This window comes from Jaculus jaculus, chromosome 9 (genome assembly GCF_020740685.1).
Source record: "Jaculus jaculus isolate mJacJac1 chromosome 9, mJacJac1.mat.Y.cur, whole genome shotgun sequence".
In the NCBI taxonomy this organism is placed as follows: Eukaryota; Metazoa; Chordata; class Mammalia; order Rodentia; family Dipodidae; genus Jaculus; species Jaculus jaculus.
The window spans coordinates 50,894,886-50,921,620 of NC_059110.1; the positions used below are offsets into that span (position 1 = coordinate 50,894,886).

General features: G+C 42.5%; 1 protein-coding gene across 3 annotated transcripts in view; it reads right to left on the reverse strand.

Annotated features, from left to right (window-relative positions):
• The window catches only part of Slc35f1 (solute carrier family 35 member F1), a 550,909-nt gene extending 524,474 nt beyond the window's left edge, over nucleotides 1–26,435 (reverse strand). The window contains exon 1 of one of the 3 annotated variants that reach the window (XM_004651243.2): nucleotides 26,272–26,435. In XM_004651243.2, the coding sequence (XP_004651300.1) occupies nucleotides 26,272–26,435 (164 nt within the window). Of the gene's footprint in view, nucleotides 1–25,555; nucleotides 25,828–26,271 lie in introns of those variants that run through there. The other 2 variants (XM_045158979.1, XM_045158978.1) reach the window with 2 other exon arrangements.
• Between the last annotated feature and the right edge of the window lie 300 nt (nucleotides 26,436–26,735).

A 26,735-nucleotide genomic window follows, 5' to 3' on the forward strand; every position in this document is an offset into this window, starting at 1 on the left:
TGCAAGCATGAGGGCCTGAGGAGACCCAAATTTAATCCCCAGCAACCATGTAAAAACTGACTGTGGCCACATGTGCATATAATCCCAGTCTTGGTGGAGTGCCAAAGATCAGAGAATCACTAGGTTTCACCTGTCAGCAAGCCAGCAGCTCCAGGAATAGTGAGAGACTGCATCTCAAGGAAACAAAAGTTCATTCTCACCTGGCCTCCATGTGTATCTGTACCCACATATATAGACACACTATACATACATATCACACTACACCTCACATAATACACACATGCCAAAGTAAATAAATAAATTTCTTTTGTTGTTGTTGCTGTTTGTTTGTTTGTTTTTCAAGGCAGTGTCTCACTCTAGCCCAAGCTGACCTGGAATTCACTACGTAGTCTCAGGATGGCCTTGAACTTATGGTGACCCACCTACTTCTGCCTCCCAAGTGCTGAGATTAAAGGCATGCACCACCATGTCTGGCAATAATAAATTTCTTTATGATTTATTATCCACGTTTTATTTGTATACCTATTTTATATTGGTATAAACCTGGGTCTCATAAAAAAATTCTCAGGCAAAAAAAGGGTTTTAAGTGGACAAAGCTCTATAAGCCTTGATCTAACAGACTGAAAACCCAATAAACTAGCTCATTCTACCTGCACGCCCATTTATGTGTGCACTTTTCATAATCACTGTTTTCTCTAATAAGAGCAATATGATACCCTTTGCCATAGTATCTAATGTCATATGATACTTTTTCTCTCATTCCGTAATATTTGTAACTAATTTTGGGAGCAGGGAGAAAATAATTAAACTCTGTTCACACTGGATACAACTAAGTCTATTTATCAACATTATTTTTGAAAATAATCAGTCTTCTAAAATGACGGCTATCATGTCATTGTGCATACTTGCTTATCACTTACTTTAGATGCTCATTCCCAGTGCTATGTATCCCATAGATACGGATTAGGAGGAAAACAGCTTTCTCTAACAGGTACTTAGGTAGGGACTGGCCCCCCAAAAACACAATGAGACTATAGCTCACCTCTGCTCCAGCCTCATCCAAGAGGGATGCAAGGAGGAACCTCCTATTCTCTCCTCAGCAACAACAGCTTCCTGTTTGTTCCTCAATTTTCCAAGTGAGCCAGTGTTGGGATGCTTCATGAGTCAGAGTTTCTTGGCTCACCAACCAATCAGATTCCTCCCTAAACACCTGATCCTGGTGATTCTGGTTGGATATCTCATTCATATAAATGGACTTGAGTCACTGTGTGAGTTTCTTCCCCAGAGGCTTCTGACACTTCTATTTCCCAAGGGAAATCCTTCCCAGCATTTCAGGTAGGGGATAAATTCTTTCCTGCTTTTCTTTGGCTTTCCTGATTTCACCATATCCTCAATAAATTCTCATACCTAACTCTTCTGTGTGTCCACATTTTTCAATTATTTGATAATTTGGACAAGAACTGAAGTTGGAGTTCACAAGCCTGGGGTGTCCCTTCATCATTGTGTAAATTTACTCCCTCCCAGAGCTACAGCCCTGCAACACCACTGGGGGAAGTAAGGAAAAGAAAGCATCAGGGAAACAGAAATTTTTATATAAAAACAACTGAGGGCTGGAGACATGGCTCAGCTTGATTAGGAGCACTTTCTGAGCAAGCATGAAGACCTAAGGAAGCCTGAGTGATCACTCAAGTTTGATTTACAAGACTCATATAAACAACTAGGCATGGCCATGCATGTTTGTCAACCCCAGTCCTATAAGGAACAGAGAGAGACCTAATAATCACTGGAGCTCCCACCCACTCAAAAAAAAAAAAAAAAAAGTCAAGCTCCTGGGTCAGTAAGAGACTCTGGCTGGAATAAGAGTGGGTGGAAAAAAGGTGATGGAGTGTGATACCACCATGGGCAAGTGCATTCTGCCTGTGAATGGGCATGAGATGCCACACATGGGCACATACACAACATTCCCCCTACACACACACACACACACACACACACACACACACACACACAAAGAGAGATAGAGAGAGATTTTTCCTGGAAAACAATAAAATAATTCAACCTGCTACCATGACTGGAGATTATGAAAGTAAAACTTTAAAGCCAAGTCTCTGTACTCATTGTCACATGGAATTGAAATGTTACAGCAAAACCATATATAACTCAGGGAAAGAGAGAAAAAAAAAAATAACTGGATCCTAAGTAATTTCATGCTGAACATATTTACTTTCATAGATGTTGCAGTCAGGTTTGCATTGCTAGCAGTAATCACCTGACCAAGAGCAGCTTGTGGGATAAAAAGGCTTATTTTGGCTTACAAACTCAAGGGGAAGCTCCATCATGGCAAGGGAAAATGATGGCATGAGCAGAGGGGTGGATATCAACCTACTGGCCAACAACAGATAGACCACAGCAACAGGAGAGTGTGTCAAACACTGGAAAGGGAAACCTGGCTATAATACCCATAAGCCCACCCCCAACAATAAACTGCCTCCAGGAAGCTTTAGTTCCCAAATCTCCATCAGCTGGGAACCTAACATTAAGAACACCTAAGTTTATGGTAGATACCTGAATCAAATCACCACATTCCATCGCTGGCCCCCATAAACTGATAACCATCCATTATGTAAAATGAAATGCATTCATCCATCTTTAAAAGTCCCCATAGTTCTTATGAATCCTAATGATGTTCAAACATTCCCATAGTCTAAGATCTTTTAGCTGAGCCATAATACCAAAAACCCATACTGGCACAGAATAAACACACTGCAAAAAATGGCATTGGGTATAGCAAAGAAATATTCATGCAATATGAGATTTAAATGGGCAAACATCAAACTCTGTAACTCCAAGTCCATCAACTCTAGTCAGTGACAAATCTCCAATTCCAATAATTCTATCCAACAACAATTCTCTGGAGTTTCAATTTCACCCTTCCAGCTAGGCTACTCACCATCCTGGAAAACATCTGGGGCCAGCAGCTCTCCTTAGCAGCCCTCTCGTGGTTCTTGCATCTCCACTGGGTCTCCATTGCAACTCATGGTTATTCCTCATGGCTCCATTGGCTCTCCATGCAGGCACCCAGCAAACCTGCTTCACATTGCCCATGGCCATTTACAAAACACAAGACCATGTCACAAATTCAACAACCCTCTTTCCTGCATTTCTTACACTCCATAATACCAGGTGGTGTGCCAATTTGTTAATCCAGGGGGAAATAAAGCAGACTTTGAAGAACAGAACACTCCTTGAGCACTCAAGCCCCTTCAAAAGAGTCTACATTCTTTTTGTTGACCCAGTGCAGGTCAGCTGGCCCAATCTCAAAGGTTGTAATCTCTCATATAATTGCAGCTGAATGGGCAGAAGTTTCAGTCCAAAGATTTCATTTCTGTGCCATATCCCTCTGCTCACACCAGTCCATTTCTATGCAAAGCAACCCTGCACAACTTCTTAAGACATGGGCATTACAGCAAGCCTCTCATACAAACTACTTCTAGCCCAGTCCAGGCAAAGGTGTTTCTCACCATCATAAGTCACACCTCACAGTCCATAGTTATTACTGTATTCAGGTCTTTCAAATCTAACCAGAATAGTCTACCAAGCTGTACTTAAGCCAAGATTTTAAATCCTTCCACATTCCTCTTGAAAATCAGCTCCAAAGGGACAAAGCCACACAGTTAGGTGTCTAGCAGCAATCCCATTCCTTGGTACCAGCTATTTACTATGGCAGTCAGGTTCACATTGCTGGCAGAAATCACCTGACCAAGAGCAGTTTGTGGGAAGAACAAAAAAGGCTTATTTGGGCTTATAGACTTGAGGGGAAGCTCCATCATAGCAGGGGAGAATGATGGCATGAGCAGAGGATGAACATCTACCTCCTGGCCAACAACAGAAGTACCACAGCAACAGAAGAGTGTGTCAAAACACTATCAAGGGAAACTGGCTATAATATCCATAAGCCTTCCCCCAACATTACACTGCCTCCAGGAGGTATTAGTTCCCAAATCTCCATCAGCTGGGAAGAACACCTAAGTTTATGGGGGACACCTGAATCAAAGCACCACATTCAGGTGATACCAATTCAGTGTGGTCCCAAAATAGAAGCAAACACATTCAAAATAAAGCATTATTCTTAAGCCAATTCTGAGCTTTCCCCATTTGAACAAACAAACTTGGGACATTTGGAAGCCATTATCAAATCATGAAAACAAATTACACCAAATGTACACTGCCTATCAATCTATGACAGCATGCATGTGTGAGTGACAAAGGAGATAGACATATGGACAAAAACTCATTACAAATAATAGCTATCACACATTAGATAAAACAAATAATATCTAATGCCACATAATGTATGGTCTATATCCCCAGAAAGATTCAGAATGGAAAAGCAGAAGACAGAGGAAATGAGTATAGCTTGATTATTTTCATTTATGGGTTTTATCTGGGAATTCATTGATCCTAGATTACATGATGAAATCAGAGGGCAGCATTTAAAGGAATCTGGGTGTACCTTAACTACTCAACCCCTATGTCAACAAACAGAGTGAGTCTAGGTAAAATAGTTTTTGTAAATGCTTTGTTTTTGCTATGCATACACCTCTTCAAGAGCAGATCCCTTACTTCTTTTCCTAATGCCAGAACCCTTGCCATCCTGGGATACCACCATATCCTTGAGTAATAAAGATAGTATGAAGTTTCCTTCCAGAGCTTGCTGGATCTGGTTTCTGGAATGTGGGTGATGTCCCCACAAGTTAAATCTTGACTTGCATATTTCCCAGCACAGATTAACCAGGGTGAACTGAACGCTGCTCACCAGGCCTGGCAGCTTTGGGGGCAAAGAGCTCCCTCATGAAGCTGCACCCACCCTTTGCAGCTGAGTCCCTGACACCATGCAGAGCAAGGCACCGGCTCATTGCTGTGCTCACCCTAAGCATCCCGGGTCCTCAGGCTGCCTGAGGCTGGCAGAGGCCATGGTGTACAGTGCTCCTGGCTTGCAGCTGCCTGGCCCAGGACAGAGAGACAGACTCCAATCAGTATGGGCCTACCACACAAAGAGTTGCTCAGATGGCAGTGACATCTAGGCTGCTCTCATTAGCATATTTAAGCCACTCTGTCAGCCAGAAAGCAGTCTCTGGGAAGCATTTTAGGCCCTCATTTAGTGTGAAACAATGGGGTTCAAGAGGCACTAACCCTTCCTGAAGCAGATTAAACCCTCCTATGCAAACCACAGGTACCACCTAAATGCCATCTCTGACAAGCAGACAGCATAACATGCCTAGTATCACATGAGACTTCCCAGGAGGAGTTTTTTTCTTTGAAAGTAAATAAATTTGCTTTAATAAATTAACTCAGAGTATTGTCTTGTTCATATATGGGTTGCTTTCGCTTCAGAATGACTGATAAGGCTCAGGAGACAAGTCAAGGGACCAGAGCAGTGGCTGTGTATGGAAGCCTGCTGCTGCTCCTGAGTAAACACACCAGCATGTATCAGAGCTTTAGTGAGAGCTCAAAGCCATCAAAATTCAGGCCTCTCTCTCTCTTTCTTCCTCCTGGAGGTAGAGTCACACCATAGCCCAGGTGATCCTCCTACCTCAGCTTCCTAAATGCTGTCTAAATGTGTCTGCCACCTCACCCTTCTAGGCTCTCCTTTTAATTTTGTGACCATAATAACATGCTTTGTACTTTCCAAGTCCTCCCTGGTATTATTTCATTTAAAAGTCTCCCAAGCTTCCAATAGAAAATGAGCTTGGATTGTTTCTGCTGCTTCACAATCGAGAAATTTAAGCCCCCTCCCTCAAGTTGTCACTTCCTGAGGGAGAAGATATCTCCTTCTCAGTGAGACACCATCACCCAAGAAGCTAAGGTGCAAAATCTTCAGGGACTTCTTAAAATGCCTTAATTCCCTGTGTGGTAGTTAGATTCAGGTCTTCCCCATAAACTTAGGTTTTCTGAATGCTAGGTTCCCAGCTGATGGAGATTTAGGATTTAATACTTCCAGGAGGCAGTGTATTGTTGAGGGCAGGCTAATGGGTGTTATAGTCAGCTCCCCCTTGCCAATGTTTGGCATATTCTCCTGTTGCTACCATCTACCTTATGTTGGCCAGGAGGTGATGTCCACTTTCTGCACATGCCAATGTTTTCCCCTGCCATCATGGAGCTTCCCCTTGAGTCTGTAAGCCAAAATAACCCTCTTTTTCTCCACAAGCTACTCGTGGTCAGGTGATATCTGCCAGCAATGCGAACCTAACTACAACAGGAAAGTGGTACCAAGGAGTGGGACTGCTACTAGACACCTAATTGTGTGGCTTTGGCCTTTTGGAGCTGATTATTAAGAGGGATGTGGCCTAAAATAAGAACAGCTTGATAGATTCTTCTAGTCAGAGTTGCAAGAGCTGAATGCAGTAAGAACTATGGACTGTGGGATGTGGCTTATGAGGGTGAAAAGGAGCTTTGTATGGACTGGGCTAGAAGTAGTTTGTGTGAGAGGCTTGCTGTTATGCCTGTGTCCCGAGAAGTTGTGCAGGTTGCTTTGCATAGAAACAGAATGGTGTGAGCACAGGAATATGGCACAGGAGAAGTGAAACCTTTGGGCTGCAACTTCTGTCCATTCAGAAATATATGCAATTATATGAGAGACTACAACCTTTGAGATTGGACCAGCTAAGCTGCACTGGAGCAACAAGAAGAATGTAGACTATTTTGAAGGGGCCTGAGTGTTCAAGGAGTGTCCTGTTCTTCCAAGTCTGCTTTATTTCCCCCTGGATTAACAAATTGGCAACCCAGCTGGTATTATGGAGTAGAAAAAATGCAAGAGAGGGTCATTGAGTTCGCAACTGCAGTCTTATGTTTTGGAAACAGCCATGGGCAGTGTGAAGCAGGTTTGCTGGATGGCTGCATGGAGATGGTGCTGTGAGGATAAAGCGTGAGTTGCAGTAGAGACCCATGGGAGATGCTGGGAACACAATATGGCAGCCAAAGAGAGCTTCCAGCCCCAGATGAAGTTTTCCAGAACTGTGAGTAGCCTAGCTTGGGGGGAGGAATTGGAACCCCAGAGAATTGTTGCTGGTTAGCATTATCAGATGTGGAAATTTGTCACTAGCTATAGTTATTGGACTTGAAGCTACAGAGTTTGATGTTTGCCCTGATTGTTTTAAATCTTGTATTTGCTGAATATTTCTTTGCTATACCCAATGGCATCTTTTGTAGTGTGAATGTTTATTCTGTGCCACTATGGGTTTTTTGAAGTTATTTTTTGGTATTATGGCTCAGTTAAAAGACCTTGGATTATGGGGATATATGAACATCATTGGAATTGATAAAAACTATGGGTACTTTTAAAGTTGGATGAATGTATTGCATTTTATATCATGTATGGTTATCAGCTCATGGGGGCTGGGGTAGAATGTGGTGGTTTGATTTGGGTGTCCCCATAAACTTAGGTGTTCTGAATGCTAGGTTCCCAGCTGATGGAGATTTGGGAATTAATACCTCCAGGAGGCAGTGTATTGTTGGGGGTGGGCCTATGGGTGTTAGAGCCAGTTCCCCCTTACTTGGGTTTGGCACACTCTCCTGTTGCTATTATCCACCTTATGTTGGCCTGGGGGTGATGTCAACCCTCTGCTCATGCCATTGTTTTCCTCTACCATGATGGAGCTTCCCCTAGAGTCTGTAAGCCAAAATAAACCTCTTTTTCCCCTCAAGCTGCTCTTAGTTGGGTGATTTCTATCAGCAATGCGAACCTGAGTGCAACACCCTATTTTCACTTCCATTCCTCAATATAACCAAGATCCCAGTCTTACTGAGTACCCAATGCCCTCATTTCACATTTGAATTCAATGGAGGTTGTAGCTTCAGTCCAAATCTGTTTCTTGAGTTAAAATTCTTTCCAAGGCAGATTCTAAGTAACAGTGTCTTCCTACTGCAGAACAGGCCCCTCACACAGCACTGCTACCACAAGTCTCAAATTTACATGTAACAGTTATTTAGAATGCTTGTCACTCTTCAAAATGACTACTTCTAGTCTTCCTCTGTATTCCCTTTATCCAGCCCTTGGCACTTTCCATCTTCAACTGAAATCCTTCACTCACAGTTCCCCACCAAGAGAATCTACCTGACAGGAATTACCTTCCATTACCATCACCAAATTGGCCAAATCAGCCCCTTTCAGTGCACTTTCTCAAACAACCTGTGCTAGGTCCTCTGAGGCTCTGTCCTCCAATGAGCCTACTCACAGTTCCCTCCAGCCTTCCCTCACTGCATATGCAGCTTTTCCTTCTATTGTTACCTCGATCATGAATGAGCACGCAGAGCTGTTCCTTAAAGGATCTTTACTTTCCTTGTGAGGCAAAACTTCCATCACTTACCTCAACCATTCCATGCAGGTCTCCACTGTACTTGCCTTCTGAGCCTGTGTTGTCACAGCCCTTAATGTTTATGTCACTGTGGTGGTTAGAATTGGGTGTCCCTTGTAAACTCATGTGTTCTAAATGCTTGCTGGCAGAGGTGTGTTGTTGGGGGTGGTCCTCCAAGTGATATATCCAGTTCCCCTCTGCCAGTTTCTGGCGCACTCTCCTGCTCCTGTTGTCTACCAGATGTTGGCCAAGAGGTGATAACCAACTTCTGCTCATACCATGTTTTCCCCTGTCACCATGGAGTTTCCCTTCTAATTTATAAGTCAAAATAAACCCTTTCATCCCATCAGCTGGTTTTGGATGGGTACTTTCTGCCAGCAACAAGATGGAAACTACAACAGTTACCAAGCCAGTGGCCATGTTCCTGTCTATTCCTTGGGGAGAGCCCAGTGGACAGCCCATTGCCTCTCTCTGAAGATGATTTCTTCTCATGGTATCTAGACACCACATTCCCCAGATTTCATTCCTACTTCTTACTCCTCCTCCAACTTTGTTTTGGTCTTCCTCCCTGGCTCAACTCTGAAGGTTGGTGTACTCCCCAGTCATTTTTTGGAACCCTCTTCACCAGTTTCTGTTGTAGGTAAGCAGATATCACAGAGTTCAAGGTTATCAAAGGTTGGGGGGAAACCTTACCTTTCATTTCCCTCTGTCATCTATTCCCTTTCCTGTTGCCCCTTCTTCTTACACTCCAGCCTCTCTCTTTTGGTTCATTACACATGTTTATTTCGTTTTCATATCTTCTAGGAATGTACTTCTCCTGGCTTTCTATTGAACAGTTCCTTCTGGCCATTCTAATGACAGTCAATCACTCCAAAGACAGAGAGCCCTTATCAGACCACCGAATTTAAAGTACCATTACCTCTCTGTTACATCAATAATCTGTGCCACCATTAGTATCTTGCTTATGTGGTTACTAATTGGCTGCCCCAACCCACTAGGTAGCAGCCTTCCTTGGAGTGGAGCTCTTTTCTGTTTCTGCCTTATTCAATGAAGTCATGCCAGCATCTAGATTATGCCTCTCATCTGGTACTGTAATTATTAGCTAAATGGCTAACTGGCACCTATTCTGTGGTCCTTGGAACTTGTCAATTAATGGTCCAGCCATTCATACTGAACCCCACATACCTCTAACTAACCTTTCTAGACCAGGATCTGTGTCTATAGATATGGGTTGCTGCTATGTATTCCCTCTGATTTCCAAATAGTTTCCAGGGGCCTTTAAGGCAGGAAACTCAACTGTTTACCAAGTCATCTGGTGAAGGCCTTGACACAGCATTTGTAAGTTTGCCCTACTACTCACATCTCTGTCTCTGTCTTTGTGGTAAAACTGAGATAATCAACTTATAAGAAAGAAAATTTTCTTAGAAGTCATGATTTCATAGGTTTCAGAATATTAATGGTAGAAAGCGAGTAACAAAGGAAGCTACTTACCTCGTGGTGAGAGAGAAACAGGGTGGAAGACTCGAACAAAACTATCCTGTGCAAGGGGATGCCCCCAGTGACCTAAGTACCTTCCATTCTGCCCTACCTCTTAAAGGTTCTATCACCTTCAGAGAAAATGGGCACACCAGAGCCTGTAGCCACTGCTGATGAACTTCAGACACATGTACCCCTTGTGCATCTGGCTTACATGTGTCCTGGAGAATCAAACCTGGCTCCTTTGGCTTCGCAGGCAAACATCTTAACCACTAAGCCATCTCTCCAGCCCCAATCTGAAGGTTTCTAAGGGTGCCCTGGAGGAGAGTCTCCTCTCTAGCCAGAACAGGGCTCAAATTGAGAAAACAAAACCCAAACTCCATTGTAAAGTTGGCTAACCTGCAACATAAACTCAAATACCAGCCTCACAAGCTATCAGAAGTTAAAGTGAGTGAGGGTGCTGATTGGAAAAGAGGAGAACCTTATGACTTGGGGTAGGGATGTGTGGGAAGACCCTGAAGAATCTGGGGACATTGAACTCGTAGATCTTGAAGAAGTTGTTTCACATGAAAATGTGACCTCTCCTCCTTTAGGGGCAGTTGTATCCCCACCCATACCCCCTGAAATACTGCCCTCTCCACCCTTGCCTGGGGGAATTGTCAGAGAAACCAGCAATGAGCCTCCTTGAAGGAGGTGCTGATACTCCTCAGTGCCCACCCACCTTCTCCTCTAGACCTATAACAAGGCTTAAGGCTAGGCAGGCCCCTAAAGGTGAAATAGAAAGCATGACTCAAGAGGAGGTGAGGTACATCCCTAAAGAACGTCAGGAGCTTTCTAACTTGTACAGGTAGAAGCATGAGGAATATGTGTGGGAATGGATTCTAAGGGTGTGGGATAATAGCAGAAGGAAGATTAAATCGGGCTGAATTTATTGAAATGGTCCCACTGAGCAGAGATTTTAGATTTAACACTGCAGGTCATGCAGTTGGAAGAGATTCCAAGTGCTTATCTGATTGGTTGACTGAAGTATGGATCTAAAGATGTCCTCCTGTGCATCAGCTTGAGCTGCTCAATAACCCTTAGCTTAATGTTGATGAAGGGATTAAAAGACTAAGAGAACTTGGATTGCTAGAATGGATTTGCCATGTAAACTCATCTTTGCCAACACAATGGCAGCGTCCAGAAGACGTGCCCTTCACTAAGACTATAAGGAACATATTTGTGAGGTGAGGACCAGCATACTTAAAGTGCCCAATCATTCATCTCTTATGTAAAGAAGACATCACAGTGGGAGCCACAGTTGCTGTAGTAGGTGACTTATATACAATGGGTCTAATTGGATCATGCATTAACAAGAGCCAAGTGGCAGCAATGAATTATCAAAGGCAAGGTAAGCATGTTTACCATAATGGACAGTGTAGGCAAAACAATGCTCATAATGGGATGACTTGTGTATACCTTTGGTACTGGCTGATTAATCATAGTGTTCCCAGAAGTGAAATAGATACAATGCCTACTAAGTTCTGGCTTGATCTGTATAAGCAGAAAAGTTCCAGAGCAAAGGAACAAATGGCCACTTTGGAATTATACCAACAGAGAATCAAGGCCACTTAACCCATTTCCAGACTGGAGCCAGTTTACAGATCCTGAGACTCTTGATTGAAGGGGTGGCCAGGTCCCCCAAGGAATGCAAAAGTTTCAATATTAAGCTTAGTGGCATCCTTCCTTAGAGGGACCTGTGGTCTTTGGTTAGGGTAACTGTACACTGAGTAAAAGGAAATAATCACAGCTTTCAGGGCTTACTGGACACTGGCTCTGAATTGACATTGACTCCAGGAGATCCAAAACAGCATCCTGGCCCTCCGGTTAACGTAGGTGCTTACAAAGGTCAGGCGGCCAATAGATTTCCAGCAAATGTTAGACTGACAGTGGGTCCCAGAAGGCATAATTGGGATAAATATACTTAGGAGTTGGCAGAGTCACCACAATGGTTTCCTGACTTGTGGACTGAGGGCTATTATGGTTGGAAATGACAAATGGAAGCCATTAGAGCTCTCTCCACAAAGAAAAATAGGGAACCAAAACAGTATCACATCCCTGGGGTATTGCAGAAATTAATGCCACTGTGAAGGATGAAGGGGTGGTGTTTCTCACCACATCTCCCTTTAACTCTCCTATTTGGCCTATCAGAAGATAGATCCTGGAGATTTACAGGGGATTATCAGAAACTTAATCAATCAGGTGGTGACTCCAATTGCAGCTCCTATACTAGATGTGGTTTCTTTACTTGAGCAGATTTACACATCTCCTATCTGGTATGCAGAACTATGAGCACTGCACATGGTTGTGCATTTTTCTTGGAAGGAAAAATGGCCACATGTGCAGTTATACACTGATTCATGGGCTGTGGCCAATGGTTTGGTTGGTTGGTCTGGGACTTGGAAGGAGCACAAGAGGAAAATTGGTAAGAAGGACATTTGGGGAAGGTGATGTGGATAGAGCTCTCTAAATGGGCAAAGGACATAAAGATATTTGTTTCCCATGTTAATGCTCATCAGAAGATGACCTCATCAGAGGATGACTTTAATAATCAAGTACATAAGCTGACCCATTTTGTAGATAGTGGTCAACCTCTTTCTTCAGCCATCCCTGTCATTGCCCAATGGGCCCATGAACAAAGTAGCCATGGTGGCAGAGATGCGGGTTATGCATGGACCCAACAACATGGACTTCCAGTAACTAAACCTGGCCATGGCTGCTACTGAGTGCCCAATGTGCCAGAAGCAGAGACCAACTCTGAGCCTCCAATATGGTAGCATTCCTTGGGGTGATCAGCCAGAAACTTGGTGGCAGGTTGACTACATTGCACCTCTTCAAGCATCATGGAAAGGGCAGTGTTTTGTCCTTACTGGAATAGAAACATATTCTGGATATGTATTTGCTTTTCCTACACATAATGCTTCTGCCAAAACTACCATCTGTGGGCTTACAGAATGCCTTATCCACTATCATGGTATTCCACAGATCATTGCTTCTGACCCAGGAACTCACTTCACAGCCAAGGAAGTATGGCAGTGGGCTCATGATCATGGAATGCACTGGTCTTACCATATGCCCCACCACCCTGAAGCAGCTAGCTTGATAAAATGGTGAAATAGCCACAGCACCAACTAGGTGGCAATAGCTTGGAGAGCTGGGGAAGTGTCCTCCAGCAGGCTATATATGCTCTAAATCAGCATCCTATATATGGTGCTGTTTCTCCTACAGCCTGGATTCATAGGTCCAGGAATCAAGGGGTAGAATTAGGAATGGTCCCACTTACCATCCCTCCAAGTGAACCATTAGCCAAATTTTTGCTTCCTGTTCCCACAACCTTACACTCTGCTGGCCTAGAAGTCTTGGTTCCAGAGGGGGGAGTGTTTTTGCCAGGAGGCACAAAGAACATTACATTGAACTGGAAGCTAATACTTTCCCCTGGTCACTTTGGGTTACTGATGTCCTCCAGGCAACAGGCTATGAAAGAAGTTACAGTGTTAGCAGGGGTGACTGATCCAGACTATCAGGGGGAAATTGGACTGCTCCTCCACAATGGAGGTAAGGAAGAACGTACTTGGAGTGCATCCAGGGCGTCTCTTGGTGTTATCATGGCCTGTTATCAAAGTCAATGGACAACTGAAACAACCCAATCAAGGGAGCATGACAAATGTCCCTGATCCTTCAGGAATGAAGATATGGGTCATCCTTCTATGTAAAGAACCAAGACCTGCTGAGGTGCTTGCTGAAGGTAGAAGAAATGTAGAAGGTAGGTGCAAATACTAGCTAAGGCCATGAGACCAGTTACAAAAATGAGGACTGAAATTGCCATGAGTGTTTCTGTACTAACTTCTCAAGAGTGTTTGTACATATCTATACCAATATTAAGATGCTTTTGTTCATCCTCTATTTCTCTTTTAGGTAATTAATACTGATTAAGTACATATCACTAGTTAACTGCTGTTTAATTTATATTTGACCTATTATATTAGAGACTAAGCATTCCTCAAGGAACCTTGCTTTGTGTTATGGGGGAGATTGTGCATTTCCAGTTGTGCACGGGGCAATTATATTAAGTTAGGTGGATTATGACCTAGTTACTATCTTCACTTGGAAATTAAGTATGACATAGGAGATATGGTTTGGTGTCAAGTTGACAAGGGATGGACTTGTGATGGTTAAGTTTGTATCAACTTGATCTGTTTAGGAATCCACAGACATTCCTCATTAAGTGGGTCTCTGAGGTTCCTTTCAGGAAGAATTAACTAAATGAGAACTCCTTCTTCCAGGGTGAGCCCTTCTCCCAGAGTGGGTAGCCCCTCTCAGAAGGGGCACTTTATCTAAGGAAGCTCTGGGAAGGAAAGTATCCCCATCCCCTCCTCCCACCTTACTGCTGATGCTGCTTGCTGCTTTCCAGTGTGTACTGAAGACCAGCATCTCTCCAGGATGCCTCCAGGCCTTCAGTGCCAGATTAGGACTGCTGAGGCATCCAGCCTCATGGACTGAACAGCTACAAGGTTCCTTGACTCTCAGGCCTATAACCTGCTATTGTTGGACCATTGTAAGATAATCCAGTAAATTCCCTTTTAATATAATTCATTCTATCACTTCTGTTCCTCTAGAGAACCCTGACTAACATGGCTGATGACACCATCTTAGAGCTCTTTAGTTTTGGTAAGCACATCTCTTCCCTGTAGCAGCTTTAAATAACCTTTGAACAAATAGCTATTTTATCCACTGAGACCCAGGAACAATGGGTATCTTCCCTCAAACCATCTATCCTTCTCCCTGACCCTGGCCAAGTCTGTTGACATCACAGGACTTTCTTCACTATCTAACCACATGCATTCCATGTAGACTTTCAACAACTTTCCCTTAAGTGGCTGCAGGAGCCTTCTTCCTGGTCCCAAACTATACTCCTTTCCCTTTCCTCTGAACTACAGATGCTGCAGAGAATATCCTGCCTATGATTCTGTTGTTTCTCTCTTCTGTTCAATAACTTTCAATAAACAGTTAATGTATTAACATCTAAATGCTAATTAAACATCTAAGGCTTTCAATTATCTGGCTCATTTTTACATTTTACCTGTAATTCACTCTGCTGCCCTTTATCCACATCCTGTAATGTCTTCTAACAGGACACTTCATACACCCCTTTCATCTTTTCTGTCCATATATATGATTCATACTTCCTCTCTCTCCCTGTTCCTCTCCAATTCATTTCTCAATGCCCAGGGCAAATGTTATATTTGATCTCTCCTGCTTTACCTCCAACTGGGCACTGGCCCTCTTCCTCTTTTGTCTCACCAAGCATGTACTAGGTGGCTGCAACAAGGCATTTCCCCATCAAGAAAAGGGTAATAACAACTTTTGTCACTGGACAATAACATACAATATAATGTTCTATAATATAAAACATGTATTCTACAATATAAAATTTAATGACAGGACCCACTGTGTAAATTTTAACTCAAATACTTTCATTCAATTGCATCAAGTTATATACTAAATCATCAGGTCCTTCTACTAATTGATCTTCATAGCTGTGGCATATTTGAAATCTCTCCTATCTGCAATATGCACACATAATCAAGCCCCATCAACATTGCCTATGCACTGTCAACACATTAATAACTTCAGAAAATTCTAGTTTGGAGGATTTTTTCTTGTTTGGGTTTTGGTTGAGAATTTTTTTTTCTTCTGAGAAAGGGTTTCACCATGTGGCTAAGCTGTCTTCGAACTTACTATACATAGCCCAGACTGGCCTTAAACTTTGAATCATCCTGACTCAGTCTCATGAGAGCAAGGTGAAACATGTACCACCATGCCCAGTTAGAAAACAGTCTCCTGGTTTCCTTGCCCTGGGCTGGGTTCCCTGCACCAGACTGTGTGCAGACAGAAGCAGCATGGAGTGAGTAGGCCAGACACACCTGTTTCCTGGCTCATCCCATCTCCCTGGTCCAGGTACCCTGAGCCAGACTGTGCGTGGGTAGGCACAGCATGGAATGAATAGGCCAGATCTCTGTTCCTTGCCTCCTCCCAGTCCCATGGTCCTGGTAGGTCCCATTGTGCCTTGCTTGGGGAGGCCTGGCCCATGTGTATGCTTTCAGGCCTTTTCCTATGACTGGCCACTAGGTACCAACATCCCTGTTCACCTGAGTCAGAGGGTACACAGGCCAAAGGACAAAAACTTGCTTCCTCCTCAATAAAATAAAAAGCATCCCTAGAATGGATAGACAGCAATGCAAAAAAGCTAATGAAAGTCAGAAAACTGAGAGATCTCTACCAAGGATGCCCAGTCCTACAATGGAAGCCTCCAATGAAATCATAGAAAAATCAACAGAAATTCATTCCCCAAATGAAAACACAACAACTAATGAGACCCTGCTCAAAAGAATCACTGAATTGGAAACAAACCATCAAATAACCAACAATTGTATCAATTGAAATTAAACAGAATCATCTCTTAGAGCATTCATTCAGCTTTTGGACAGTAGGCTTAATTTGATTGAAGAAAGTGTTAGAACCCTCAAAAGAGATATAAATAAATTGAAGGTGAGTCAACAAAGCGAAGATTTCAACAACTGTTTGATTAAGCTTAATGAAGCCTTGCTAAAATACAAGAACAAATTCTAGGAAACATCAAGAAAATCAGAACTCAAATTGAAATCATACCTCCAAAAAGAGATGGATATGATTCAAAATAATACAACAGAAAACAAAAATCAAGTAGAAAATATAAAAGCACCTCTCTAGAAGCTTTCACCAAAAGAGTTACTCATGTGGAAGACAGACCCTCTGATGTGGAAGACAAAACAGGAGAAATTGATTGAGAGGCCAAAAGCTGCTATGTTCAAAAAAATCAAGTGAACAAAATGAGGGAACTGTTGAATACCCTAAAATGACCAAACATCTGGATCATGGGTAGACCAAAAGAAGAGGAAATCCAGGCAAGAGGCATAGAGAATGTATTCAACAAAAATATTGAAGAAAATTTCCCCATCTCTCAAAAGAGAGGCCATCCAGATACAAGAAGCCCACAGAACACCAAACAGACAGGACCAATGAAGAAAATTTTAATTTTTACAAACTTTTTTAAAAAATTGTGTGCATATGCATGTACACACACATGCCATGGTCTCTTGCCACTACAAATGGAGTGTCAGATGCTTGAACCACTTTGTGTTCAGCTAAGTAATTGAATCCAGTCCAGCAAGCTTTGCAAGCAAGAGCCTTTAACCACTGAACCATCTCCCCAGCCCCCATCTAGATGTGATAGGTAGTGTGTGTTTGTTTAAGTTGCCTTGACCATGCAGTGTCTGGTCCATCACTATCTCCTAGAAGACCCATTTATATTAAGCACCAAATAAGCACTATCAAATAAAGCTATCAGCGTGAATAAATCTACAATAACAACAGTAGGAGATTTGTCTTATGCAACAGATCATATGCTCTGTGCTTCCCCAGAGTCGAGAATGGATGATTACATAGCGTAATATGTAACAGTAAATCTTAGTATAGTAAGCATAATTTGGTTTATAAAACACTCATAAGTATTTATTCTACCTAAGTAACTGCTTAAAATGGAATATAATAGGAATTGGTGGCTTGTAATCTCAGAGCTTGCAAAATGATACCTGCTGCAGTCAGGTTCATATTGCTGCCAAAAAACACCCGACCAAGAGCAGGTTGTGGGGAAAAAATGTTTATTCTGGCTTATAGACATGAGGGGAAGCTCCATGATGGCATGATGGGAACATGATGGCATGAGCAGATGGTGGATATCACCTCCTGGGCAACATCAAATGGACAGTAGCAATAAGAGAGTGCACCAAACACTGGCAAGAAGAAGCTGGCTATAATACCCATAAGCCCACCCCCAATAATACACTGCCTCCAGGAGCCTTTAATTCCCAAATTGCCAACAGCTGGAGACCTAGCATTCAGAACACCAAAGTTTATTGGGAGACACCTGAATCAAACCAGGACATTCCATCCATGACCCCCATAAACTGTATTTTACATGATGTAAAATACAATGAATTCAGTCTATATTTAAAAGTCCCCATAGTTTTTATCAATCCCAATGACGCTCAAACATCCTTATAGTTCAAGGTCTTTTAACTGAACCAAAATACCAAAAGAAAAAAAAAAAACAACCCTCAAAAAACCCATAATGGCACAGAATAAACATTCATACTCCAAAAGATGGCATTGGGTATAACAAAGAAATATTCAACAAATACAAGATTTAAACCAGGCAAACATCAAACTCTGTAGCTCCAAGTCCAACAACTCAAACCAGTGACAAGTCTCCAAGTCCGATAATTCTAACCAGTGACAAATTTCTGGCACTTGAATTCTGCCCCTCCAGCTAGGCTTCTCAAAGTCCCAGAAAACATCATCAGGTGCCAACAGCTTTCTTTGGCAGCTATTCCATGGTCCTGGCATCTCCACTGGGTCTCCACTACAACCCACAGTTCATCCTCATGGCTCCATCAGGTCTCCACTCAGGTAACCCAACAAACCTGCTTCACAATGCTCTTGGCCATTTCTAAATTACAAAACTGTGTTGCAAATTCAATAACCCTCTCTCCTGAATTTCTTATACTTCATATACCAGGTGGGGTGCCACTTTGTTAATCCATGGGGGAATAAGGCAGACTTTGAAGAACAGGGTATGCCTTGAGCATTCAGACCTCTTCAAAAGACTGTATTTCCTGTTGCCCCAATGCAGGTCAGCTGGCCCAATCTCAATAGTTTGAATTTCTCATACAATTGCAGCTGAAAAGGTAGTAGTAGTTTTGGCACAAAGATTTCATTTTTTCTGTGCCACATCTCTCTGCTCACACCAGTCCATTCTACACAATGCAACCCTGCACAAATTCTCAGGACACAGGCATAACAGTAAACCTCTCACACAAACTGCTTCTAGTCCATTCCATGAAAAACTCTTCCTCACCATCATTATCCAAATCTTACAGTCCATAGTTTTTACTGCATTCAGGTCTTGCAACTCTGACCAGAATGGTCCATCAAGCTGTACTTACAGCACTGCAAGGTGTCTCTTAGGCCAAGGTTTCAAGTCCTTCCACATTCTTTGAAAATCAGATCCAAAAGGCCAAAAGCCATGCAGTCAGGTTTCTAGCAGCAATGATCGCACTTCTCAGTACCAACTTTCCTGTTGCAGTTAGGTTTACATAGCTAGCAGAAACACCCTACCAAGAGTAGCTTGTAAGAAAAGGGTGTATTCTGGCTTACAGACTCAAGGGGAAGCACCATGATGACAGGTGAAAACAATGGCATGAACAGTGTACATCACCTCCTGGTCAACATCAAATGGACAATAGCAACAGGAGAGTGTGCCAATACTGGCAAGAGGAAGCTGGCTATAATACCCATAAGCCTACCCCCAACAGTATACTGCTTCCAGTATGGTTTAATTTCAAAATTGCCATCAACTGGGGACCTATCATTCTGAACACTTAAGTTTATGGGGGACATCTGAATCAAACCGTCACGATACCTAAGGCATTTTTGTAATAACAGTAACATTAGTAAATAAATGCTCTTGAAAGAAAATTTAAAATTTAAATCCAATAAAAGGAGTGTTTAAAAAAATAATAGGTTCTGAGGCTAGAGAGATGGTGAATTAAGGTGAATGCTGCAAAGCCTAAGGACCCAGGTTCAATTCTCCAGGTCCCAAGTAAGCCAGATGCACATGGTGGCACATACATCTGGAGTTCGTTTACAATGGCTAGAGGCCCTGGTGTGCCCATTGTCTTTCTCTCCCCCCCCCGTGTCTCTAATAAATAAATAAATAAATAAATAAATATAAATATTAAAAAATAGTAATAGGTTCTGGAGAAATGGCTCATGAAAAGGCACCTGTATGCAAACCCGGATGACTCAGGTTTGATTTCCCAGAACCTGTGTAAAACCAGATGCACAAATTGGCACATGCATTTGGAGTTCATGTGCAATGGCAGGAGGCCCTGGCGTACTCTTTCTCATTTATATTCTCTCTCTCCTCTCTCTCTCTCTATCCTTTCTCTCTCTCTCTCTCAAATAAATATTTTTAAGTATAATAATATATGTTAAAAAAATTACATCAGTGTATCCACTGATTGAGATGAGACATTCTTCAAACAATTCATCTTTTGGGGGGTGGAGTGATGCCTTGGCTGGTAAAACATACCTGCAAAGCCTAATGACCCATGTTCAATTTCTCAGTACCCACATAAGTGAGATGCACAAGATGGCACATACATCTAGAGTTTGTTTGAGTGGCTAGAGACCCTGGCATGTCTTTTCTCTCTCTCACTTTCTTAAATAAATAAAATATTTTTTTAACTTTTAACATTTGTTTTTATTTGACAGTTTAGACATGTGATATTCACCCCCATTACTCCATCTTTCCCCATCCCACTCCTGCTGAACTAGTCTCTCTTCTATTTCCATGTCTACTTTTTATAACTAGTGAGTTTAATGGGGGTTGCTTACATGTACATGGGTGAGGTGTTATTTACTGGAGCATGGGAAACTTCCCAGTGGCTGCACCACTAAAGATAATGCACCACCCTCCCCAACAACCTGCCAATAGCTCCACAGAGAAAGATGTAGAAAGTATTTTCTAACATACCATCGTTACTGTTCTCCTGGACATCTGCCAGGAAATCATTTCCTAACTATTGTACAGTGAAGTTGTTCCTCCATAAATCCAAAATGTCTAAAGAAGAAATTTTAAGTAAACTGCATATTGAACAAGTCATTTGAATGATCCCAGCAACGAGGCACTTGGAAGCATCTATCAGGCATTATATAGAACAATTCAAAGTATGATTGCAAAGTTTTATTCTAAACAGCAATATACATGCCAAGTCCTTCAGTTAATTTTGAGGTCACTTAGTCACATAAGTGCGTTCCAAAAGTAGGCTCAACAACACAGTAATATATCTAAGAATATGTGTATATGTACTTGTATATATTCATCACATGGTCAAATATATATCAAATATATGTTTTTTCATATGTTGAGTGGAGTTTTACTTTTCAGGCATTCTCCTTTAGAAGCATAAACAAGAGTTAATGCATCTGAACACTGTGTAGCAATAGCAAGAAGAGGCCCTAGCACACTGATTGTTTCTCTCTCCTTCTCTCTCCCTCCCCCCATCTCCTTCCACATAAATAAAAACTAAAATGAAAAACCTAAAGATTCATTTTTACATTCTACTTTTAAGATAGATAACAACTAAACAACAAATTGTGACTCATATCAAGTAACTTCAGAACTGTTTGGACCACCAGCTCAATTCCTATATCATCTACATCTACAGCAGTTATACAGTAGAAATGGACATCTACTGTGTTATTATGGTCCTGTGACACTAAAAGTTGGATGAAGTCAATGGTCAAGGAAAAATTATATAAACATCTAAATGATTGCACATTAATTTCTTGGAAGTATATCATATTTATCCCAAGTAAACCAAACATTCTCTTAGCATAAATAATCATTCATCATTCATCCTAGCTTTCTGCATAAATACAAAATTCCTCAATGACATTTAAAAAAATTAATTTGTCCTTTCAATTAAAATAAGCACATCCTTCAGACATCCTTTATTTACTACCAATCCTTTAAATGTCTGTTTTTAATCACACCACCCAGTTCCATTTGGAATATTTTGTATCAGTTATTGTCACTATGACTTGATATTTTTCTTTTCATGTTGACATCTGTTAGAAGGAGCTGCTTGTGAAAAACCTATCAATTTCTTAACAAAAAGCCTTCACACTTCAGAGGACAGGATCATTTGCATTACGATGTGTCTTCTTGGACTGAATCTAATACCTGGCTTAATTAAGTAAGACACTATTTCTTGGCAAACATTTCATTGGTTAACAATGTTCTGTCTGCCTTCTAAATGACACAGAAATGCTATGCATACATACTGAACCATTCTACATGGTAACTTTCCCAATTGGACACAGATTCTACGCAGACTTGCTACCTTTATATTTCATCCTTTGGGGTTCTTGGTTTACAATTTTAAGTGTTTTCCTACTTTTAATTAATAAATTATTTGTTACTTTTCGATCTTTAAAAATTAACAACTGTGAGTATAAATTTAAAATCAGTTCCAAATCAAATGAATGATGACTCAGGGAAACCAGTGCTTTCATCTAATGATTAAACATCTCCCTTGCAAGACTCAAAAAGCAGAAAACCCTCTATTACTTTAGGCAACCCAACATATGTCTCATTAAGAAGAAAGTAGATTAAAATAGAAATTCAGTTATTCTGTGAAAAATTGAAAATAATATTAGAATTGTAAAAGTTAAATTAAAACACACATATGCACTTTATTAACTAATCATTTTGAAGGAGAAAAATCTTTGGATACTTTAATACATATAGCTAGTACCTACACCTGCAGGCTTCCAATGATCAGCAGTTTCTGTGGAAGGGTTACCAACAGTTGCCCTTGGAGTATTTTCTTTTGGTTGTATCTTTCTTTCCTGTGGTAGGATAATACTCTAAAGACAAAAATTAAAGCCTGAGGAGATGGCTCAGTGGATAAACTACTGCTATACACACCTCAATATGTGAGTTCAAATGCCCAGAACCTATGTGTGGTGGCTTGATTTAGGTGTCCCCCATAAACTTATGTGTTCTGAATGCTTAGGCCCCCCAGCTGGTGGCAATTTGACAATTGAATCTTCCTGGAGACAGCATATTTTTGGGGGCAGGCTTTCTGGGTGTTATAGCCAGCTTCCTCTTGCCAATATTTGGCACACTCTCCTGTCACTGTTGTCCATCTGATGTTGGCCAGGAGGTGATGTGCACCCTCTGCTTATGACATCATTTTCCCCTGCCATGATGGAGCTCCCCCTTGAGTCTATAAGCCAAAATAAACCCTTTTCTCCCACAAACAGCTCTTGGTCGGATGTTTTCTGCCAGCAACAGAAACCTGACTGCAACATCATGTAAAAAGCCAGATGCTGTAGCAGTCATTAGAAACCCTAACATACCTATGAAGAGAAGTAAGGTAGAGACAGAAGAACCTGCCATAAGCTCATGAGCCAACTGGCATGGCAAACAGAATGATGAACAATGAGACACCTTGCCTTGAACGAGGTGGAAAGTTAAAGACCTACACCCAAAAGTTGTCCTCTAACCTCCATCTGAGTGCATGGCACACACACACGCAGCCACACACATTTACACACACAAAACAAAGAAAAACTGAATAAGTGTTTGCCATAATTTTTTCTTATTTACATAAATATGTAATTTCACATCTTTTAAAATTAAAGTAGGGCTATATAGATGGCTTAACGATTAAAATGTTTGCCTGTAATGCCTAGGGATGCAGGCCCAATTCCCCAGCGCCCATGTAAGCCAGATACATAAGGTGGCACATGCATTTGGAGGTTGTCTGCAGTGGCTGAAGGCCCTGGCACACTCATTCATTCTCTCTCTCTCTCTCTCTCTCATGAATAAAAAAATATATAGTAGAATTAGCTCTAGCATTTAAGCCGTCTTCCATTTCTTGCATCCCATCTCCAAAACAATTTTGAATAGGGAAAAATATGGTACATCCCATTAGATGGTTAAGAAAGAATGATCTAGGATCCCCTATTTCATTTTCTAATTGCTTCACAGGACTGGAGTAGATAATCAATGAGATGCCCCAATCATTAAGTAGAAAATGCAGCAACCCAGCACTATAAGCCTTCAAAGTGAGAAAAGAGGAGATGGCACTCCACTAAAGAAATAAACTGATGCAGGATAGGTTTTATGAAGAAAAAAAGGTATTTATTCAGTCTAAGTTTCTCAAGAGCAAGTAGTTCTAATCCACTATTAATCAGTGATCCTGTTTTTAATTGGTCCTAACAGAATATAGGTAGCTTATGTGTCTACATTTATTTTTCTGGTTGCCAGGTGGCTGTGACCAAGGGCAGGCAATGAACCAGGCTTGTCATTCTCACAATCTGGCACTCATTGCCCATTGCACCATCCTGTCCCTCAGCAATACTCTCGAGATGGTAAGAGCTTTGCTCCGCATCACTCTGTTTAGTTATTAAGGAGACCTCCACCAATTCCTAGCAACAGAATGCTACCAACCTTGTAAATGAATGCCCAAAGTTGAGCAGCTATTTTCTATATTAGTTAGTAGCTCCTGAATTTGGAACTGCTTTCTTTTAGGAGCTAAGTTGCTCCATGCCAGGAGTAGATGACATTGTATGGATGAGACAATGTGGTTGAAGGAAACAGAAGTATCCTGGAAGGAGGCAAAGGAAAAGAAGGGGGAAAATAAGAAAAACATAAGCAAATTTTATGTTTTGAGGAAATGAACAAAGATGTTTATGCATGGACCCTAACGGGCCCACCTTACCACCACTATAGGCCATGAGGGTTCACACACCTAAGCTTTGGCAAGTTCTACAATTGACTCTCCTCACACTCTTTCTTCAGTCACTACTAATGCTACCTCTTGTTGACACAATCCTGGTTCAAGAGCCAAATCCATCAGTATACAAAAATAATTATTCCATTAAACCTGTTTAAATGTATTCTGATTATTGTCATTCTCCTCAAAAATGTCCTTTCTCAAAAGAAATATTTTGTCCTTAGCCTTCAAAATGAGAAAAACTCATCACAATGAAAAATATGATTTTGAAAATTCTGAAATTTTGAAATACAATTGTTTTTAGTTTAAGTCTAAACTCTAGGGTCACATTCATGAATTTTTTTATGTATAAATTGGCATTGACCCAGACTAACATCTATGTTTCTCCCATATATATAAAGAATAATACCACTCAAGTCACAAAACATGCAAGGCTTAGCAACAGAACACAAAGTTCTACCCATGATGTACCATGACATCGTTTTATTTGCCTCCCACCCACCTTAACCAAAAAAAAAAAAAAAAAGTCAAGCTTTCTAGTTTTCCAAGTGTTTGGTTCTGTCTTATCTAATTCTTAAAACCACAGTCACAAGGTAAGACAAGTATCACTAAGCATATGCTACAAGTGACAGAACCAAGACTTTTGTACATAAAACTTGGCTCTGCCACAAGCCATATAGCTAGTTAGAAGTAAATGAATCGTCTTACCATTCTAGGTCCTAAGATTCATTATATATCAAGAATGACCATTACAGAATCAATAATAATGCATAAATAAGAATTCACAACTAGCATATTCTGCTTAAAGTATTGGCAGTTTTAAAAAACTGTAACATCTATAAAGAAGAGGATGCCCAGACAATATGTACTAAGACATCATCTTTTTGACTTGTGTTTCTAATCATCGTTTAAATGCAGTAGTTTGGAATGTGTTATCCCAAGCTGTAAATGACAAGAAAACCTTGAGTTTCTATTACCAACTCAAGTGAATTTCTTCTTGTTAGATGAGAAATAGAAACATGAAGAAATGCCCATAAATAAGTTATTAAACTGTTAATTCCTCACACAAAATTCTTGGATGGTGTGCAACAATACTCCTATTTTTTAAGCTCTTATTTCTCTACTGATTTTTGTGCTTTCAGTAGAGTTACCCTACAGATGCATCAAAAAGCGTGTGTGTGTGTGTGTGTGTGTGTGTGTGTGTGTTTAAGTTAAAGTAGCAAAAGTCTATTTCACATCCTAGTTGAGTCATTGGGGAGTCCTATTTTCACTAACCTGGTCATCAAGGTACAACACCTTGTCCACCATAACCCACTATGCACATTCCAGCATTGGAGACATCTGCGATCCCACGCTTTAGCCAGCTTGGGAATGACCAGGTGCCTACTTCTCACACCATTCTGGCAACATTTTGCACTTTGCATGCACCCGGTGCAGGCCTGTACCCTCCCTTTCCCTGCTTCGAGCCAGTAAGTATCTGCACCACGACCCTGGAGTCTGGCACAAGTGGTATTCCAGTTTGCCCAGGCCATCGTCGCCGGAGAGGAGGTCAGTGGTACTGGGCGGGCGAGCCACAGCCGGGGGTTGGCGCCTACCACGCCATCCCCCCAGCCCGGCGCCTTCCCGCCTCCGCTCTGGCCATGTTCCTAGGTCCTCAGAGCGCAAAGTTGAGGTAACGAGTGGGAAGGGGAAGAAGACAGCCTGCGTGAGCGAGCGCGAGTGCCACACACAGAGGGCGGCTGCACGACGCAACACCCCGCCGGCCCCCAACTCCTCCTCGGACGAGCCTGGCTCGCGCTCCAGGGATCCTGGCGCCTGAACAAAGCTGCTGCGGCCTCCCCGCGGGCGTCGCGCGAGCTCGCCGAGCCCCTGCGTGGCCCGGGCCGCGACCCGGTCCCGAAGGGCCTCGGGGAGGTCCGGGGGACGCAGATGAGTCCGGCTCGGCGCCCTCAGCAGCGCTGCCCGCACCCTCGGCGAGCGCCTCGGCTCACCTGTTCAGCACTTTGCGGATCCTCCGGATCAGGCCAGTCCGGGAGGAGGCGGACAGGCTCCGGCCGCCACCCTCGGCCGGCAGGTTCTCGATGGTGGTCACCACATGGTTCGGGGCGGGCGGCGGTGGCGGCGGCAGCGGCAGCGGAGGCTCGGCGGGGATCATCGCGGCGCGGCGGCGGCGGGGCGGCGATCAGAAGACGGCCGGGCGCATGGCGCGCTGGCTCCGGCCCGGGAGCGCGCGGAGCACCGGCGAAGGCCCGGCCCGGGAGCGCGCGGAACACCGGCGAGGGCCCGGACCGCGGGGCGCTGCAGCTGCGGGGCAGCGAGGCGGGGAGGCCGCGCGGCTCTGGCCGCCGCCTACGCCCAGCCCGGCGCTCACTCGGTTCCGGTCCAGGGGAGCCTTCCGCGCCCCGCGAAGTGGCTGAGAAGGATGTCAGCTGGTGGCCGCGGGGAACAGAGCACG